Raw genomic sequence first — 23,027 nt, forward strand, 5'->3', positions numbered from 1 at the left:
CATGATGAATACATCAAGTGTACGGCCCTCAGTCCCCGGCGGTTCCAATTTCCCTGACCAAGGTGGCGGTCGGAACAGTGTTAAAGCAGAGGGTGCTAAGAATCACCGGAAGAGATCAGGCCACCAAAACAAACGACAAATGCATATATGTGCCTACAATGTACAAACTTTATCAACAGAAGCATCAATGATAGAACTGGAGAATGAACTACAACACATAAAATGGGATATAATCGGTATAAGTGAAGTTAGGCGACGAAAAGAAGATCAAGTAATACTTAAGTCTGGAAATATGTTCCATTTCAGAGGAAACGAAGATTCATCTGTTGGAGGAGTGGGTTTTTTAATCCATAAAAATGGGTACCAAACATAATCACAATAAAAAGTATATGTACCAGAGTCATTTATCTTATTTTTAAATCAAACCCAAGATACAAACTTAAAATTATACAGGCTTACGCACCAACTACGAGCTACCCGGATGAGGAAGTTGATCAATTTTATGAAGATATCAGAGCAGCTATACAAACTTCAAAAACACATTACACATTGATAATTGGAGATTTTAACGCCAAATTGGGATTCAAACAAGATGATGCAGAATCTGCTATGGGAAACTTTGGATTTGGTGAGAGAAATGAGAGAGGTAACAGGCTTCTTGACTTCTTACATCAGGAAAATCTCTTTGTGATGAACTCATTCTTCGAAAAGAAACCCCAACGTAAGTGGACATGGAAGAGTCCGAACCAAAGAACAAAAAATGAGATTGATTTCATAATATCAAATCGGAAAGAATTGTTCAGGATGTAACAGTATTGAATAAATTTTCAACAGGGAGCGACCATAGACTAATTAGAGCAAAAACCACTTTTAACACTGAAGTTGAAAGAACAAAAATGATCCTCAAAAAGAAACGTGGAAGGTGGCTGTTCCCAGAAGATATAACACATTATGAAGAAAATATTAAGACTAGTTTGGATACACACGACTTAGAGAATATCAGCATCAATGAAATGAACAATAATATTACTCAAATATTGAAAGAAGCTGAAAAGAAATACTGTCCTCGTCCTGAAAACAATAACAAAAAATTAAGCCACAACACAAAACATCTTCTAGAGGAAAGAAGAAAACTTAGGGAAAATCAGGATCATAACCAAAATGAACTAAGAATTTTGAATAAGAAAATTAAAAAGGAAGTTAGAAAATATCTGAGACGATACAATACGATGGAAATAACTAGAGTAATAGAAGAAAACAAAAGCTTGAAAGTACTCAGACAGAGCATGTTCATTGGAAGGAAAAACGTCCACAAATTAAGAAATGAACAGGGGCAAATCATTGAGGATATAGTTCAAATTATGAACACGATAGAGAGTTTTTATAGACAACTATACAAAGAACAGCAATGTAACCGGAGTGGATCATTACCAAAGATAATCAATCAGGGATCTGAAATTTTACCGGACGTAACACCCAATGAAGTTCGAAGGTCAGTGCAAGAAATGAAAAACAATAAGTCCCCCGGGGGCGATGAAATAGTGGCAGATGCCTTGAAAGTGGCTGGAAAAAGATTATGGCAGGTCCTTGCCAAACTATTCACTAGATGTTTGCAGGAAGCAATAACACCAACCCAGTGGTATAACGCAGAAATGATCATACTTCATAAAAAAGTGGATGCTACCGACCTCAGGAATTACAGGCCCATAAGTCTACTTCCACATATTTATAAACTATTTACAAAAATAATTACGAAACGACTAGAAAATAAATTGGAATTTTATCAGCCCATAGAACAGGCGGGTTTTAGAAAAGGCTATGGAACAAACGATCACCTACTGGTAATAAAAAATCTTATAGAAAAATGCACTGAATATAATAAACCACTAGCTTTAATATTTGTCGGCTATGAAAAGGCATTCGACACCGTAAATCAACAAAAAATGTTGGACGCCTTGACAGAATGCCGAATTGACTATCGGTATATAAATATAATTAAACACATATACCAAAACGCAACAGCCAGTGTTAGAGTGGGAAACCCAGAAATTCCCGATACAACGTGGAGTACTCCAGGGGGACACCATATCGCCGAAACTGTTCACTACGCTTTTGGAATATATATGTAAAAGGGCAAAACTGACCGACAAGGGCATAAACATAAACGGAGAAAAGCTTAGCCATCTAAGGTTTGCAGATGATATTGTACTAATAGCTGATAGGATAGATGAGGCCAAAGAACTTTTAAATCAGCTTTACCTTTTCTCGCTAGAAGGGGGATTGAAAATAAATATATCTAAAACCCAGATGATGACAAATCTTGTAGTCAGCGAAGATATATGCGTAGGAACAAGATCCATAGACCAGGTAATGGCCTATAAATACCTAGGTCATGAGATTCGCATAGGAAAAGATAACCAAACCGTTGAGCTTCTCCGTCGTATAAGACTGACTTGGGCAGCCTTCGGCAAGCTGAACCATATTTTCAAATCGTCTGATATACCAATATGCCTTAAAAGAAAAACGTTTAATCAGTGTGTTTTGCCAGTGTTAACTTACGGTGCGGAAACGTTGACCATGACAAGGAGAACAGTTCAAAAGATCCGTGTGTGTCAAAGGGCGATGGAGCGTGCTATGTTGTGCGTTTCACTACGAGACAAGATCCCAAATCGCCAGCTACGACAAAGAACAGGAGTGGCTGATGCAGTAGAGAGAGTAGCAACACTGAAATGGAACTGGACAGGTCACGTGGCTCGAATGACAGATAATAGATGGACAAAGCGGATACTGGAATGGAGACCAAGAGATGATGCCTACCGAAGCAGAGGTCGTCCACCAACACGTTGGACTGACGATCTAAAACGTTGTCATAGGAATTGGATGCAAGAGCCACAAGATCGAAATAGATGGAAAATTATGAGGGAGATCTATGTCCAGCAGTGGATAAGCGAAGATTGAATGCTATTCAGTGGATATGTTGGCAATTGTAGATGCAGACAATAAATTTGTTGCAGTAGACATGGGATCGTACGGGAGAGAGAAGTAGATGCAGGTAAATTCATTACAATTAACTTAATTTTAAATTTTGTAATAAAACATATTTCATTTTAGGCATATATTCAAAAAGCAGATTTGGACAAAAGTATATTTAAAGTATATATAAAAAAAATTTGAAGTATATGGGCTAGTTCTTTCCATAAACTCTGTTTTAGTTGGGTTTTCCTGTAATCTTCACATTATACAAACATTCATGGTTTCTAACAAAATCTATCAATATTTCGTCCTGCTCACTTGTCCATTCAGTGTGTTTTAGTCCAGAACACATTACGCTAAAAAAACACTTTTAAATAACGTTAACTTTATAAGATAAAACATATAGGTATACCTATTTTATCAGTTGAAAGTTATTACAATATAAAAACACAAACGAATCACCACACTTCACCACCGCAATAAACCGTTAACAGAATGTTTCTCGCCGCATTGGCTACCGCATTCAATATGCCTGCACCGACATTGCGTCGCGGTGGCTTCCACTGCATATCATTGTGCATGGTACAGTTTTGTATGACGTCATTCGCCGCAATATTGCGGCCTTAAGACAGTTATTTTGTACGATTTACTCACATTTTTTTGTTTTATTAGAAATTAGTAAAAATCTCCTGTTATCTAAAAATCCATGTTTTTTTATGTCCTATTCTACTGTTATGAGAAATTTTCATTAGGCAACACTGCGTGTATTGGTAATTAATTTTTTTCTACGGGACAAATTTTGTCTTTTACTGGAGCAGGAAGTTGCTGAAAGGTTACTATACAACCAAGCACACGTACTCATTGGTAAATATTAATTTAAGATAAGAATGGTGCATGAACGAGCTGTGTGATAAAGATAGTTCTGAGATAACTGGACTAAAAGTTGAAGCTTGGAATTTTTTAGATATACATTTTTCTTTTCCAATTAACCCTCATCTGTAATGGTGAATATTTTGTGCGTAAATGGCCTTCTGACGTCTATGGGACCGCGTATGTAACAATTAAAGTACATTCGTTCAGCAAATTCCCAACTGTAAACAAACGCACGTGTTAATATTCGCCCTCTCATTTGTCAAGAGGCTATTAAATATAATTTATTACCTTAAGCCAGACGGATTCTCATTTTACAGGTACAAACTTGTCAGTCTGTTTAAATTCAAATTGTATTTTTAGCGTGTTGGTTTTTAAGTTAATATATTGTGTGTTATATGCTATAGTTATTGTTAAGTTATTTACTGGTCGTGTTATTTTTTAGAGTTTAGTTTAAGTGTTTAGTATTAAGTTTTATAGTGTGTAGTGAACTTTTAGTATCCAAAAACAAAGTATTTGTTAATCAAAAGTAAAAATAGCTTACGGTAATCACTTTAATAAAGTTAAGAGAAACCAATATTTTAATTTATTGATGTTTCGAAAAGTTTTATTTCCTTAACAGCAACAATTATCAACAGGTCCTCGAAGACACTTTGTCTCAGGACCAAGTAACCGATGTAGAGCCATACGTTGCCATGTTACCAATTCCAACGGAAACTTAGACATCTTAATTTTTAATAGTATAAAATGTAACATATTTGTAAATTTATATCATTTAAAGGGTTTTCACCCATATATTTTAGTGGCTCATAGCATGTGCACTTTGTTACACTGATGATGGAATTTACATTCCGAAAACGTTCTGTATTTGTGATATAGCCCGTTTGGGTATTTTATTTATACCTATTACTAAAAAAAATTTTGAAATAAAAATTTTTTTGTAATCTCCAAAAATTTAAGTTACAGTTCTGTCGTAGCTTGTCACAAATTTTTCAATTCGAGTCTATGTTTGCGTTTAAAATATGGCGATCGTGTACTGACACACTTCAAAGGCGGCATCTGAGAGCGGGCATTCTGATTGTTATTTATTCTGTGACACTGGCTAGAAGCAAGCATAGCACACTACCACTTACTAGGTGTAATACACCACTAGGTGTAATTTTATCTATGGAAGCAAATGGCCAATGTTAATAAATAAATAAAATTATCCATGATTTAGTTTTTTTATTTAAAAAACTTTTAAAGACTAATCATTTTTATTTTGACAAGGTAGTGAACCATGGCATTTTGAATTACAAATTTTATTGTTTGCACGACATGCACACTTATTATTTTGCATTAACAACGCTTGTAACCATGACTGCCTAATATGCTATTTTCCGCTGCAGCTTGGCTGAGAGTTATTTGCTATCATAAGTTATCATATTTGACATGCCTTACATTTGTTGCCAAAAATCAAAACCGAAATTTGATGCAATAGGTTTTAAAGATTGAGGTTTAGCAATGAAAATTTTACAGTGACTGGTTAATGGAAAAGTGATAAATTTTAATGATCTCTTGAGAATCGTAAAAAGAGCAAAAATTGCGCAACGTTTATTTATTCAACACTTTTATAAAAACTGAGTTTAATTGCGGCAAAATGCAAAAATTGCCTAAAAAAGCTGCACTCTTCACTTTTACAACGCTTTTTCATTTTTGTCGATAGGACACTCTGATCAAAAGATATCGAATTTCTACCGTCAAATTGATACAAATATAGATTTCGCGCGCGTAGCCGCATCGCTTCAAAAGATTCTTTTGGGAGAACGGTTTATTTTACGTAAAAAGTGCCAAGAAACATTTTTGTTAAAAACTGCCTGAGCTACATTTACACAGTTTACTATTCTTACCCCCGGGGAAGCCGGGGGCAGGAATAGTAAACTTTTTGGTATATTTTTTGGCGTCCAAAGTTAACATTCTCAGAGAAATTCAGCTTGTTCTTATGATTTTTAGACAAAATAAATTAATTCAATTAAAAAAATGAAGAAAATGAAGAAAACTACTTCATTGGAAGCCGAGAAAATACTTTTTGTTTACGTATACCGACTTTGATATTTAAAATTTAATTCTTCATCTCAAAACAAATCAGTGATGGTCTATAATAATAACAAATATAATATAGTACATACCTGGTTTACCGATTACTCCTAAATCGATAGGAGTAAGATCGAAGTCTTCGAAATGTGGTTCTATAGAAGAAATCTATGCGTGTCCTGGACAGAACATAGAACCAGCCTGTCAATTTGGAAAAGCTTTATATAATAGACAGGCTATTAAAAAAAGTAAACCTAGTATACCTAATTTACTTCGGCCACATAGCTAGAAGAACGGGGACCATGCAACTATTGGTAACAGAAGGAAAGGTAGAAGGCCGAAGACCAAGGGGACGATCTCCAACAAGATGGGCAGACCAAATAAAAACTCTGGTGGGAAAATCCCTGAAAATGAAACCGTCCATATGGCACAAGATAGCAGCCAATGGAGACAGCAGACTAACAATATTTAGAGTGTCACCACGCCCTGACAAGAGCTCAAGAAATGAGGAGGAGTTGACATCCAGAAAGTTTCAATAGCTGACATAGTGTCAACTACTAGATAGAAAGGATACATTTGTGATATTAAAAATGTAGGTATACACACTATATATAATTAAAATAACAATAAAATATTATGTTTTACATTCTCAGTATAAAATAGTAGTCGTTGACACCTATGTCAACTATTAGTATTTTTTGTTTGTTTGTGTGTTAGTATTTGACACCAAGCCTAAATTTAATTTTGAGCTTAAAACATTAAGCAGATTTTACGCTAAATGTACATGTAATATACCTACTAAATACTTTTTTTATAGTGGTATCTATAATCACAATCATTCACAATTTAATCAATAAATATTTTTTTGACGTGACAACGTCTTAAATTAGGTTGTGGCTCGGAGTCATTCATGAAAAAGTGTAACGCCCGCTCACGTCTGTTGCAGTGAGTCACCGAACGAGAGAGAGGCCCGCCGGACCGGCGAATGCCTTGCGTCTCTCTCCCACTCAATCATGATCGGTCCGCTGCGAGCTCAGTACTAGAGAATTAGGCGCGTTGAATCGGTGCTTGTGTCTCTGTCTTTCTCGAGCGTTCTTGGCGTTCAAGACACATTACAGCAGAAACACTTCCTTTCATTTCATATTTCTCCTATCATCGTCCTATCCTCAACAAATTCACTCAAATAGAAATTAGTTAAGTTTAAGTTTACATGTACAATGTTTTAGTAAACAAAATATATTTCTATAGTTAAAATTTGTGCAATTCTTATTTTCATTCAATTCCTTGTTCCTATTGTGCAATTTAATAATATTCATATCAATAAATATTCTACCGAGAAAAAGACGTTGTCACGTAAAATCTTCGCCCGTAAAACCGACTTTACAGGCAACCGATTTTTTTAAACTTACCTTCTTACTACTTTTGTTCTAAAACTGCTTGCAAACTGATGTACACACAAATTTCTTGACAAATATTTGGCGGGAATGGATAAAAGATTCTATAGTTCCAAAGAAGATGTATACATGACCCTAGTTAACTATGATGATATTAACAGCAATTTGAAAAGCTTATTATTTATGCTTGCAATGAAAAATTTCAACTACTGGTACAGTGTCAATTACTAGTGCATTTATCTTAAGTATTAAACAGAATAGCTCAATGAGGGTGCTTAATAAGGTGGCTTAAACTTCCGTCACTCGCACCGTTAGAAAAATCTAGCATTTATTTTTCGCCATATTTTTTGAAATATTGCTTCTTTTGGCTTCTGCAACCAGGAATACTCCTACGAAGACTCGTGTAGACTATTTTAAATAGTGGAGGGAGTAACTATTATCTTATATCCGACAGGGGTTGTTGTTAGTTCAAATTCGAATCGTTAGAAAAAATCTAACTGTGTGAATATTGATTTTTTGGGAGATTCCTTGAGAAAAGTTATACTATCATAAAAGGTAATATTTTTAGTGAAATATAGATTATTGAACTTACGTTATTATAAGCGCTGGGTATTTTTATACCTTTTTTTCGTTTACTGCAGGTAAATATGAGCAAAAAAATGAAGAACCAGTTATTAAACAGATCAGGACTTACGTAATGTTTGTTCTGAACACAGTATCCACAATACAGATTTTGAGCAGCCCACACAAGATCTAGCCAGTAATCCTGAAGCTGTCATGGAAGAAAGCGACCAAGATAATGTTTTCCAAGATTTTATGGCAAAATCATAGCATTGTTCTGAAGCTATTTTCTTGTAGCATTTTAAATTAATTTATATTTAAATGGGAATAAGCCACAATTAAAGGTTAAAATACGTTTATTGACGTTTCAATTTCCACTTCGGAAATCGTTCTCAAAATACAAACATTAGTAAATTTACTAATGTTTGTATTTTGAGAACGATTTCCGAAGTGGAAATTGAAACGTCAATAAACGTATTTTAACCTTTAATTGTGGCTTATTCCCATTTAAATATAAATTAAAATCATAGCATTTTTTACAATAAATCCCCATTATTTGTTTTATTCTAGGTTAATGTTTATATTTTTTATACACATCTGTTAGAAAAAATCTAACAAGCGAGTAATGGCGTAATTTTTGAGGTGTATGTGATGGAAGGTATGGCTCCGAAATCATCGTCAATGGACTGGCTAATCAGTGAATCAATTGTTACATGCCGCACAAGATGGAAACAATATCGGCAAACTGCCCTGGAAGCTACAAACGCCTACATCTGGTCACGGCGCTCAAAGAAGGAGAAGCTCTAGGCTGGTCGATCTACTTTTTTCGATACATAAACTTTTGTAAAATTTGTTGCCAGTAGTTAACGAATTAGTTTGGCTCTTGCACAATTAGTATACTGTGTACTAGTTTCAACGCTATAAAAAGTCATACTAGGTTTAAAATAAATATATATATACACCGGTATTTAGGCGCCACGCCCTTCCGGTAGGGATCTATGGAGGAGTATCACCAAGCCGCAAGCCCTTATCTCTTGCCGTACTGCTCCACCATAGGCTGATCAGACACCAGCATATTCTAGTCTAAGCCGCAGATTCATCTATTCTTTTAAACTGCTGCGTTAGCCTTTTTATTTTTCTGTACCCCGAGCTGGGGCTCAAACCCACATCCACTGAACCATTCGACAGTGAAGCGAATGAGAATCGGCCGCCTAGCCCGCTTGGCTATTTGACCGACAGGTTTAAAATAAATAAAAAGTCCAATAAAGCACAGAAGAGTTTATTTTTTAGTTATACACATTTTTGGAAGTAAACATATGTACAGTCCTGTTAGCGAGACCAACTATAAAATACAAATAGGAATAAATAACAAAGTATGCATAAATATACATTCTACTATAGGCTTATCTGAAACGTAGTCAAAACAGTTTGCAGGGCAATTCTAGAGAGCTACTTTACATTAAACTTATTTTAAATTTTGTCTCCCTACATAGTTTTACAACCATAATCAAAGGCTATTTAACAGCCAAACATTGATATGTCTAGCAATCCATTAAAAAAATGATATCTAGACTCGACACAAACATTTTTTTTGGAAAGGAACTAAGGTACAAAAAGTAAACGTTTAAGCTCAATCAAATTGTTACACATCTAAAAGTTTACTGAGTTAAGTTACCCGATACTCGTGGATATTAATTGCAGTTACACTACAAAAAATTCAATAAGCGTGCTACATACACTGCATTTGATGGTTTTGTACATGAAATGTCGTCGTGCATGTCGACAGTATATACAAGACAATTGTGAACTGCACATTAGCGACGTGTTAAGGAGGGCAGACACTTCCGGTACACAATTATTAATTTGGAAATTTTGGTTTTCTCTTTTTAATTGCATGAAACTAATAAACTATAAATCCTTTTACTTTTTTGATAATAATTGACTATAAAGTACACAAATGTGGCCCTTTTTTCTGCATCCTTCCATGTAACATTCTCTATTAATATAATATATTCTAAATACCAGCTAACTTGTTTTATTGTAATGATTTTGCCAATGAGAAATTAACATTAATCATGTTATTATACTGGGTATACACAATGGTATTAAACATTTTGAAAAATATAAATTCTTGAATGAACAGTTTTTATACTTAACTAAAATATTATACTGTAATACAAACAAAACCTAATATCCACTGAAATAAACATATATTGGGATTTTCAATGTAATAAGTGTCTATCCATACGGGGCAGTTTATAACCTCTTTTTTGTTATTATTCTGTTAAAAACTAAATTTCTATATTTAATGATATTCCCAAATAAATGCTTTCAAATTTATGTGCGATTAATGCACCAACTAAGATTTTACAGTTCTATATAAACTACTGCTCAGCTACACAAGATGTCGGCACTGTTTTTAAAAGGCATCTACTTAAAAGAAACAATCATGAATAATAATCAAAAAGCGTAAAGTGTTGTGGAATACCCAACGCAAGTAAAGTTCTTTTGAAGTTGAAAATGAGGTACACTCAATTTTGAGCGTATATTGGTGTTGTGTATCTTTAAGTGTTTACACATATAAAGGACCCAGAGTTTAACATCGACTCAGTTTACGACTTATGCGTTTGTCAAAAGCTTTGAAGCGGCGACCTTGACATACTTTTTGATTTTATAACGGATCACATTAAATGGCGCCAAAAACGGATAATTATAAATTTGCTTTCACTCATCACCAATCCCTTCAAACGACTTTTGCACGAAATGCAATCACGAAATGAAATCGCAGATTTAGATATCAAAAATTGAATTACTAATCATCAATTTGGTTTTCGGGTGAAACACTCAACCACTGTAGAACGTAAGGAATGTTGCATATCTATTCTCCTAGTCGTTAGTAAATCCTTTGATAAGGTTGAGCATATAGCACTCTTGTATATAATTAAAAGATACCCGCCAATAAAATAAATACTTCTACTTATTGAAGATACTTCTGTAAGAGTTTCTACTTTATTTGCAACGACAGCGACAACATTTCTTCAAAATTATAAATAGAGACTAAGTTACACAAGTGAAACATAATGAACAATAAGTCTGTCAAAATCAATTTTACACGCAGACAAGAACACTGTTCACAGATACGTTTAAATAATATGGCACTACAATAGACTACCACAAAAGATTCAGGTTTCACTTAGAACACAAATTCACCTTGAAGGAACAATAGTTTTAACTTACAAAATAATAATTAGGCCAAGTTGGTTAGGTGGAGTGGAGCTTTGAGGTAGCGCAAGAAAAACTAACGTTGCGATACTCCAATTAAAAATATTTCACGAAGCAAATTTGCTATTATCTATCATCAAAGAGAGAGAAGTCAAACATTATGACAGATCTCCATGCAAATGCCGACTGCAATTATTAATAGAACCATAACCAGATAAAAGACCCAAAATATATTGGCCAGCCCACCTAAGGAAAGCTTCAAGGAGAACTTTTCATTGGAGAAATAAATCATCATTCACAAGGAAAAAGTTATTTTCCTGTAGTCCGCTGTATACCATATATCACAAACATTGTTAATAAAAATCCTTTATGAAAGGCATATTTATTTAAAAGAACTCTTATAGGCTAAATAAGTCCATCTTCAGTGCTGCTACTATTTATACATGTTTAAAGCCACTAAATATATGGGTGAAACCCTTTAAATGTTATTTAATTGGTATTAGATTTCATAAGTGCTGAGAATTATGTGGGATGTTAAACTTTTAAGTTGCTACTCAAAGTCCGATTAGAGACTACGTCTCTGGACTAGTAACCCTCGTTGAGAGCTTACGTTGCCATGAAGTGAATCTACTTAATACATAATTACCAGCAACCATGTAATATAATACCAATTAAATAACATTTAAAGGGGTTTCACCATTATGTTTAGTGGCTTTAAACATGTATACCTAGTAGCAGTACTGAAGATCTAATATTTATTCCGCAAACGTTCTGTGACTTAGCCCGTAAGGGTTATTTTAAATAAATATACCTTTTTTAAAGGATGTTTTAGTAAACATTTTTAACTCATCATTATCTCGTTCACACGTGTAAGCAATTACTCACTGTCCAGTCAATGACGTGCAACTTTCGATACAAACTTTCGTGGCGTTTCACTTTTTCCCATTTAGATACCCATTCCGAACGTTCGTTAAAAAAGCTTAGCTTCAAAAAATATATTACAATTAAGAGTATGTGGCAATTATGTCGAAATACGTTTTCGATTCCTTTTTAAAACTCGCAGTAATATCTCTTTCAAAGCCAATATGAATCGTTTCTTCTTTTTTTTTAATTAAATATGTTTAATCCATCATAATCCACATTCTTTCACAGCAAATATTCTTGGCTTGTGCCTTGCATTTCCAAAGTGTTTAAATGATAAAAATGATCTCACTGACAGAAGCAGAAAGAAATGTTGCTAACTTATAGCACAACCAGACTTATGATTTGCCTTGACATATCTCATATACGTATTTAAACATTGGCGGAGTTACCATTGTTTCCGCCAAAACTGACTACTAAGTACTAACTGTTATCCCGGAAAGCGTAATAGTACAATAGGGTAATTTTGTAATATTAGAACGAAACCATAGAATCAAAATTAGAATTTTATTGTATATTTTAACTCTTTGATATGATTATTTCTTTTTTGATCATAAAAATAATGTTTGTCTAATTGATAATTTTAATTATCAATTTTTTTCGATAATTTAAGCGGTTGAAAAACAAGAAATGAGGTTTGATGTATCAGAAAGAAATATATTCAATTTTTTAAATTATTTTTCATTGTGTCTAAATAAAAGAAGCTTTTTGACTGAAAATGAAACGTGATATGGCTGCAATTAGTATGTTCAAGCAGATATTATAATGTCTGCCACAAACTTATATAATATTCGTTCATAACGTCAAACAACCGTAACTCCTCATTTCACAAACTTTCCCTATACCACAATTACCAGTGACCACAGCACAACCCCACGTGGGGAAATGGTAAGACGGTAAGTGTCTAGTTTATAATAGCATGTTTAGACAATGGAAAGATGCATGAATTTGCATTAAGTATTCCTTTTAAACTAGAAAAAGTTGTGCGGCAACTATTCAAATGGTGCAAAAGTCTTTTAAGATGGATATATGAAAAAAACACGAGAAAAATGGGTTCAATCGGTTTAAAAATGACCGCACGTATGTTGACAGTGATAGGTGTTTGGTAGACCTTTTAGCATAGCATCAGGAAATAGTGAACGTGTGAGACTTGCAATCGAAAGAGATCGTTGTTTGACTTTGCGAGAACTAGAAAGTCACCTTTTTTCCTCTATATGATAACTTTATTACGATGTAACCTGTATAAGGTTTTAATTCGGCGTGTTCCGCTTATGTATTTGAACTTTAGTTTTTATCATAAGCATTCGAATGGCATCTCAGAATCTTCGAAAAAAAAAAACATTTGAATTCGGAACGTGAAGGCCTACTCTAGGTGTTTATTTGTTAAGTCTTAATTCCACTGAATAAAAGCAGTCGCGTTATCTTTAACTCGTTTTCTCTGTAAGAATTCCAACAAATAAGCACAATAAGTGGAAGTGCCGCTTCCAAGATGTTTATTTACTGTCTCGCTCTTCAATTAGTCTTTTCAGAGAGTCCAATTTTTGGGACAGTGGCGACAATTTTTGGCAAAACACATGGTTATACCTTTCCGCCAATCTCCGTAGAGTCCTAACATAACCTAGCACTCATGTTTCCAAATCTAAAATGACTTAAAAGGCAACGTTAATACGATACAAAGATGATTCAAACAAAATGCGACGATATCGCAGAAACTCACTTACAAAAATTGAAGTTTAGAACTGCTTCAACGACTTAAAGCACCGTAGAATCCATGTTATTAAGTGGATTGGGGATAGTTTCAAAAACAAACGAGCTGGACGATAAAGCATTGCGAAGTTATGGACTAAAGTAGGATACCTGGAACACACCTCGTATATATCGTCTGTAATTTTTTAATAGATTATATAACAATTGTATCCAAAATAATGGAGTTGCAAAATTAAACTAAATTTTCGTTAACTATCCGAAATATATATCTTAATGCCTAAAAGGAAAAAATAACTCTATACGAAAATATCTGAATATCTGAAAATAATGAAATGTTCTTTTTTAAACATGATTGAGTTGATTTGCATATATTTACCATGTTAAGTTATTGAAGTTATGAAAGGCCATAGCTAGAATAGACATTTTTCAATCATGACTAAAACATAAATTACAAAAGTAATGTTAGCGTGCCCAGAAAAAAAACGTTTCGAAATTATAAGGCTTCAATTACGTTTAAATCTGACGGATTTTTAGAGTAACAGTGTACCGTATGAATACATAATAGCAATCAAACCTTGACAAAACAATACATATTAAAGACATTTCGGTGGCTTGCAGTTAATTCGATTAAAAATAAACTAATACAAAGTAAATCACTACCAACATTTACCGGAAAACAAATCCATCCAAATCGTTTCTTAAATTCTATGCAATTTGTTTTTACGCAGTAGTTTTAAATGAACACATCTTGGATGGTTCCCTTTTTTTATTTTTAAGTGTGCACTTTCATTAGAAATGTTAGTTCTTTACTCTCCTTAAACTTTCATGTGAATTTCATTACATGTGAAGAATTAAATATGCAATGACTACGTATCATCTTAATTGTATCCAAGCAAATCACAAATTGGTTTATAATATTGACCATCATTATTATAAATCAAGCTACGTAATACAAAATATTTCTCGGCTGCTCAAGCCCGAAAAATACGATTCTATAAGTTAAAAACAAATGTAAAATAATAAAAAGTATCACTTTGTAACAATGAACAAAAATTAACATATACACAAAAAATAAAGACTTGCATCGAACTCGAAACCAACTCTCGTCCATTGAAATCACTGGTTATTAGAATTATTTGTGAAGTAAAATGTATTTTATAAAAATATTTGTATGTAACAATGTCAATAGTTTCTATGTGCAATAATTCAATTGTCATTTATACAGAAGTTTCAAATTCCAGAATATTAACGATCAACGACCAATAGGTTAATGGATGTGGAGTTGATACAATAACTACATACAAGGACTACTCCTATGGACCCTTTCACGGCCATATCAGTACTCATCGTTAAAGTCAGCGCTATTTACATCCAGAGTCAAGATCGATAGTGAAAAATATTTTTTAGATTATGGTGTTCTTAACTTTTTTCGTAGGATTTATAAAAAGGTGCATACGGAAGGGAATCGGTTTAAATGTTATAATACATGCTATAATATACAGAAAATTAGAATAGGATATCGGCATTACTGAATTTGGATTTCGAAATATTCTAAGAGAGGTTATTCGCAATTAATGTAATGTACCAGAGATGCCTAGATATGAATCAATATATGGAATTATGCTTTACTGACCATAATAAAGATTTTAATTAAGTTCTTCATCAAAAGATTAAAAAATAATTCCAAATCTTTACTATGGTCAAAGTAAACTAGTATAAACAGAAGAAAAGACAACTGAAGATACAGAAATAAAGAGAGAATTTCGTCAGGGTTGGGTGCTTTCACCAATAATTTGTAACATGAATTCGGAAGATATGAATAAAACATTGGCTGATCAGCAATACCGCGTTAAGATTAACCGAAGCGCAGTAACAGAAGACAATCTGAGATATGCAGATGATACACTTCAGAGAAACTTCAAAGACCTACAGGCATTTATTAATAGTCATGGAAGTTAGTCAGGAGTATGGACTATCACTAAACATAAACAAAACCAAATGGATGCTTCTAACGAGTGAGAAAGTACAATTATTTAGGTACTCTAATGATAAAGTTGTCAGTTCTCTTGAAATAATCCGAATTGAAAAGTTTTTGTTTTTTTGTTTTCTGTGAGTGATCATTTTCTTCCAACTTTTCTTTAAATTACCATTTCGATCATTGTAATAATTACATTAAATTTCTGACTTAAATAGAATGAAGGTATAAAACCTAAAATATATAATAATGTTTAAATATAAAAAATCAGATCATTAAATTAAAAAATAGGGGATAGAAATCTATTGTAAAAAATAAAAATTGTAAAGTGATCACAAATCCAAGTTAAAATGTTTCAAGACTATAAACTGTTAATCGTGCAAGCGTAATGTGGTATATTATATTTAATCAAACGATGTTCTCTAATGTAAAGTCTTGTACAGAAAGACACTTATAACGAATTATATAATTTGAATTTTATGATACTTCGAGAAGTATAGTGTCGAGAACAATGCAAGATACAGTTTTCACAGCTCTTAAAAAAGCAAAACAGTGCAAAACTGCTTCAGACCTATAATACACAAAATAGCTTATTTTTAGAAAACAATATAGAGCAATCGATAGAACATTTAACGATTTCGGCACAAACAAATTCCACATGTTTTATTTTTGTTTAGATTGCTAAGGAATCAGTAACTTCAACGGTTAACTATATTTTTTAAAACATTGTTATTAATAATATTATATTCCACTAAACTCAAAAATTCTTTTTGGATTTTCACTTTAAGTAATATTTTCTATACATCTAATATATTTTGTTTAATCTTGAATTAGAGAGACCTTAAAATACATTACTGATACGAATCAGGATCCAATTTAACAATCAAATGACCAAAAAATGATTTGTTCCAAACGTCTTCGAGCAGATTAGAAAGAACATAGTTTATTGATATAGAAAAAATAAGGATTTAAGTTTCACTATACGGACACAACTTACATAATATATTTGGTTATTTTTACTACATTCATTGTAATAAAAATTTCTCATTAGTTTCATTCTCATCTTTATGAAATGGCTTAAAGTTTAGAAGAATTATTAGTTGAAATAACCACACGATGAAATATTTTTTTGAAAAAATAATAGTAAAGCTATTTATTTCTTATTAGAATTATTTTTTAAACGCTTGATGTTTTTTGTTTTACTCAAAAAGGAGAATAAAAGTTAATAACGAAAAAAATATTTGACAAATTAATGCGGTGTAATATTTTATGTTACTAATTTAAATGCTATTTTTTAAATACAGATATTCTTACGGCAGTAAACACCGTAGTGGTGGCATTATCAGTAGGAAGTGAGTAGGAGTAGACTAAACTTATTCATTTCTTGTATTTCCAACCTTGTTAACTAACCATTTTACATAATGATACATTAGTTACAAATTAAAGAAATACGATGAAACTAATAATACATTTTTTAAAATCAAATAATAAAGAAATAAAAATTAATAATTAACGGTACGATTGATGACATGTCAAGATATTGTGGAATTTGTCTTTACTGAAACTTACTACTTTTATTTAATATAATTAATATAAACATCTCTTAAATGATTTTATTTTCTAAAAATAAGTGCTGGGCATTCAACTGCCTAGTATATCTTTATCGTGGTAAAAACTATTAACAAACAACTATTTCTTCGTTGGAGTACCTCTCTGAGTGAGTCCTTCGAATCTTTTGAATGTGTAGTTGATGAACACCCAATCTTTATAATTGATCTCACCGTCTTGAGGAAGGGGTGCAGAAGCTAGAAAAATATAAAATGTTTTAGTGTAATTCAATAATATACAAATAAGATAATGCTATAATTAATATAACACTAAAACCAAAAAAATTATCGAATTTTGTGATTTTCTATCTTTTATGCCATAAAAAACTAAATATTTTGAACATATTGTTAAAGATCGATATGCTCTTTAAATATAAAAACATACTAATAGTCCGTACTCATTGTATATAATCACACAATATGACTAGTAAGTCAAACAAAATTTGTTGTTTTTTCCTGTAATCGCTTCCTTTTCCTTCCTTCTAGTTTCTCTTGGGAGTATTATTTTGAATCTCGACGAACTTGACCGATTTGATATGTTTCATGTCCTTCATTTATACATTCTATACACTTTTCTTGCAAAAAAAATTGTCTCTAATCCTAATAACACGAGAAAGACAAAGGTAATGGATGTTAGGAGAGACCCGAGAGACTTTCAAACACTAGGAGATAATGGACACCTTCAAATTTATCGCCAAACATAAATTGTTTGAAAGGCCGTGTTGTGATATAGGTGAAAGTCCTCTTTTTCGGAATTGTGAAACAATATTAAGGATTTTCTTTTGTGGTAAGTTTAACTTAACCTAATTTTTGTAAGTCGCAAATACTTTCACAAGAAATAGAGCCAAAATCAGTTAAGTACTTATTCAAATGTTCGACAATATTTTACGACTTTACTCCTAAATTAGTGAGAAGGTTGGTCTACGAGTAGGCTATTAAAAACAATCGAGAAATTCCTGAAAACTGGATTAAAAATATGGTACCTAATCGCCAGGTACAAGGTCTTAGATAACCAAGCTTGTTAGAACATAGTAGTAGATTATCTGACCAAATTAGAGCTTCTAGACTGACAAGCATGATAACCGTGCATAGTTACCCAGGTCTCCCCTTTGCTCACTTGTTAGTAATAATAATGTCCAGACAAAGTCAACCATGTGGAACAAAGATGGATGGAATAATTTGAATAGAAAGACATCGAAAAATAACAGGTCTTCATTCCAACATGGACTTATATGACTGACTAGGCAAACTAACACTGCCTGGGGTAATTGCGAACACTGCTCAAAGAAACAATGACTTGGAACCGGATTGATACTATGTAGACGGCCACAGCAAGACATAAGGAAAGCGAAAAATATTTAAAACTCAGATGAGAATTACTACATGGAATATCAGATACAATATAACTACAACCAAAAATCAGAATCGAAGGACTAAATACGAAATCAACGGAATACTTATACAGAAAAAGAATATCATAGAAGATTGCTGGGAATGAAATATTAGAAAATGATAAAATCAATTAAAGCTGGGAAAACTCAAAAATAACATAATTAACGCAGCAACAGAATCACTTGAAACTCAGTAGGTAGCGACCATAACCTAGTTTAATGTAAAATAAGAATCATCCTGAAATACTTCGCACACAAGAGAGCGGGGCCAATACAAATAAAAATCAAAGTCGAAGGACTAAAAACGGAATCCACGGAATACTTATACAGGAAAATAATATCAGAGAAGTTCGCTGGGAATGAAATATTAGAAAACGATAATATCGAGGAAAGCTGGGAAAAACTCAAAAATAACATAATTAACGCAGCAACAGAATCACTTGGAGAGAGGAAAGTAACGAACACTAACAAATCAAAAAAGAAAACACCATGGTTTAGGGAGGAAGTGAAGACAAAATGTGAAGAAAAGAAGAAAACCTTTTTAAAATACAGAACACAACAACTAAAACAGGCATACAACCACTACACACGAATCGAAATGAAACGAATAGCCATACAAAGAAAAGGGAACACTGGCAGAGCTTCTCAAAATAGATGGAAAACGACTTCTACGGAACACAAAAAGAAATATAGAATGATCAGAGGACAAAAAAAAGCGATGAACTAACTAATAAAAACGAAACACATTCAAATATTGAGGAGGTAAAGGACGCATTAAAAAAATTAAAAAATAGAAAATCACCGGGAGAGGACAGAATACCGAATGAACTCCTAAAGTACGGAGAACCAGAACTGACTAAACAACTATTAAAACTAATCCAAAAAATAGTAGAACAAAACGGAATACCACAAGAATGGAGATCAAGCATCCTAAGACCTCTCTTCAAAAATAGGGGACAAATCGGACCCGGAAAATTGCAGAGGAATTAATTTATTAAACACAGCATTAAAATTAACGACCAAAGTGATAACAAGTAAACTGAATAAAATTATAACACTAGCAGAAAAACAACAAGGTTTTAGTTCGGTAAGATCATGCACCGACGCTATATGTTTAATGAGGCAAGTGTAAGAGAAATTATTGGAATACAACGAACTGCCATATCTATGTTTCGTTGAACTTAAGAAGACATTTGACAGGCTCAAGGAGCCTATCCACTTATTGGAAGCAAGAGAGATACCTCTATGAATCATCAAAACGATCGAAAATATTTACCAAAACAATACAATAAAAGTAAAAGTAGAAGAAGAACTAACTGACCCAATTGAAACTGGCAATGGGATAAGACAGGGAGTTTCCCTGAGTCCTCTGTTGTTTAACTTGAGCATGGATGAAGTAATAAAGAAGAAACAATTAAAAAAGGATACCAAATGGGAAAAACAACTTAAAATAATCTGCTATGCAGACTACGCAGTAAATTTTTCAAAAAAAGGCAAAATGCATGCTTATAACAGAAAATTTACTAAGGAATCCGTTATACGAGCGCTAATGTCGTCGCATTAGAACCGCCGCGTTATCTTCGGCCCAACCGGACAATGGCACTACCAACGAGTAAATTATACGAGCGTCAACGTCGTTCGTATACTTTACTCCATGGTAGTGGCATTGTACCGTTGGGCAGACGCTAACGTGGCGCTACTACCGCGACGACATTAGTGCTTGTATAAAAGGGTTAAATTTTAAGAGGCTAATTATGATTGGTTGAAAAGAAAAGGCGATCTATCAAACTTGGTAAAAAATTCTTCTAATAATTTAATTTTATCTGACTCATTTATATTGACAATTCAGACATACATTACATATTTTAAAGTAGATGACTTTAAAATGATTTTGCCAATATTGTTGAGTTGCGCTCCTGGGACGACTTTACTTATAAGATAGTTCATTCGATTACATGAAATCAACTTTAACTTGAGAATATCCATCAGAAAAGATCATAGCATGTAATTCGTCTTTAAAAAGACAAATACATGTCAAGATCATAGCATGTAATTCGTCTTGGCATGTGTTTGTCTTTTTAAAGACGAATTACATGCTATGATCTTTTCTGATGGATATTCTCAAGTTCTGTCAACCCAGGATATACGCAAGATGCGTATCCTGGGTTGACAGAGTTACTGATGTGGAGGTCCTGCGTAGAATGGGGAAAGAATGTGAAATTCTCATGACCGTCAAAACTAAAAAGTTGGAATATCTAGTACATGTAATGAGAAATCCAGAACGTTATGGCCTTCTCCAGCTGATTCTCCAAGGGAAAGTGAAAGTAAGAGAGGACCGGGAAGAAGACGCATTTCCTGGCTTCAAAATTTGCGAAAGTGGTATAACACGACTACCACTGAACTGTTCCGCGCTGCAATAAATAAAGTAAAGATAGCCGTGATGATCGCCAACATCCGGAACGGATAGGCACTTTAAGAAGAAGATTCTCAAGTTAAAGTTGATTTCATGTAATCGAATGAACTATCTTATAAGTAAAGTCGTCTCAGGAGCGCAACTCAACAATATTGGCAATATCATTTTAAAGTCGTCTACTTTAAAATGTATAATGTATGTCTGAATTGTCAATATAAATGAGTCAGATAAAATTAAATTATTAGAAGAATTTTTCACCAAGTAACAGAAAAACAAAAATTTATTTAATTTACTAATGTTTGTATTTTGAGAACGATTTCCGAAGTGGAAATTGAAACCTCAATAAACGTACTTTAACCTTTAATTGTGGCTTATTCCCATTTAAATAGTAATTATTGTATACATTGTCTGTATTTTATTTATTTTCTCTATATATCGTGCACCCATAATTGCATTGGCTATCTATTTTCGTTTTTACTGACTCTTTTCGTTTTAAGCAGTGTGCAGTGCCAATATTGTCACTTGATTTTTCTACCTGACCAATACAAAAAAAAAATAAACGAATACTTACGAATTTCAAGTTTAACATCAGGAAAATCATCAAAGTTTGATGTGTCATCAATTGACTTAACTTCTACAGGTATGGCTGCTGGCCTTTCCCTTATATGCTCCCAATCGACGCCTCGGAAAAACTGATTTAATTTTAGGTCTTCTAGACCCTTTTGAGATCCCAGTCTTCTGTCTGCTTCACAACAGAATCTGAAAATAAAATATATAAATAAATGCAAATATCGTAGCAAATATTAAGGAATACTTTATCGAAATACAGCAATATTATTCTCGACATTTCGTTTTCGACCAAATATATTAAAATATGTGCTACTTGGATCGAACCACGCTCCACTTCGAAATTTTGTAAACATCGACAAGGAGTGGTTGTTGTTAAAAAGTGAATAGAATGAGACTTTTTAGAGAGATAAATTTCTTCTTCTACTAATATAATACTTACTTAATGATTGTATCTTTGGCCTCTTCAGAGATCGGTACTTCAGCGGGGAAAACCAAGGTGTCCCTCCAATTCATCACTTTCGTGTATGTATCTTGAGGGTTTTCCGAACAGAACGGAGGATAACCTATCAACATTTCATACATAATAACACCTAATGACCACCAATCGCAAGCAGGTCCGTATCCCGTTTGCATGAATACTTCTGGTGCTATGTAATCAGGTGTGCCTACTGTACTATAAGCCAGGGCTCTCCTATTTTTCTTCCAGCTTTCCGCTCTGCGTTTACTATCCATCGGACTCGAGGTAATAACTGAAAAACAACATGAATTTATTTGAAAATGAATTAAAATGGAAAATACAATCTCATTAATAATCGAGTTTTTTACATTTTATAGTATGCAAATTATAAAAGAGTTCTATAAGTGGATATGTCGGTATGCACTTATAGATCACAATGAAAATTTATACAGATAAGATTATACAAACCCATCAATAAAAAATAAAGCAAACACTCTATTTGATGGCATTTAATTCAAATTTCAAGGAAAATAATAACCTACTACATCGTGCTGTTCTACATTGTTGTGATGATGGGGCTTGAGTCTAGCATCTTAATGCTAGGGAACTAAGAACGATCTACTGGAAATACTAGGCCGCATACCTATTTTCATATTAGGTCTTTATAGCTACATTTGGTAACTCTGTAATTACAGAACCATACTTCTAATATAGGTACTCGTTGAGTCGCCATGAACCAAAACAGTAATACTAAAACAACGGGGAACTCCAGGACTCCGGGTAAAAATAAAATGCTCAGTAGATTAAGGAATAAAGAGTTACTAGTCCCCAAAACATCGAAAAAGCAATAAAGATTAGAGCATAATTTGCCTATTCTTGCAGAAGATGAAACT

General features: G+C 33.2%; 1 protein-coding gene across 11 annotated transcripts in view; it reads right to left on the minus strand.

Annotated features, from left to right (window-relative positions):
- Positions 1–9,134: 9,134 nt before the first annotated feature.
- Positions 9,135–23,027, minus strand: part of trc (Serine/threonine-protein kinase tricornered) — a 427,668-nt gene continuing 413,775 nt past the window's right edge. For all 11 annotated transcript variants that reach the window (XM_072540414.1, XM_072540410.1, XM_072540411.1 and 8 more), the window contains 3 exons: positions 22,117–22,426; positions 21,679–21,866; positions 9,135–17,501 (listed from right to left, as the gene is read on the minus strand). In XM_072540414.1, coding sequence (XP_072396515.1) covers positions 17,386–17,501; positions 21,679–21,866; positions 22,117–22,426 — 614 coding nt within the window. In that variant the 3' untranslated portion in view covers positions 9,135–17,385. The remainder of the gene's footprint in view (positions 17,502–21,678; positions 21,867–22,116; positions 22,427–23,027) is intronic.

Source organism: Diabrotica undecimpunctata, chromosome 8, assembly GCF_040954645.1.
Source record: "Diabrotica undecimpunctata isolate CICGRU chromosome 8, icDiaUnde3, whole genome shotgun sequence".
Taxonomy (NCBI): Eukaryota; Metazoa; Arthropoda; class Insecta; order Coleoptera; family Chrysomelidae; genus Diabrotica; species Diabrotica undecimpunctata.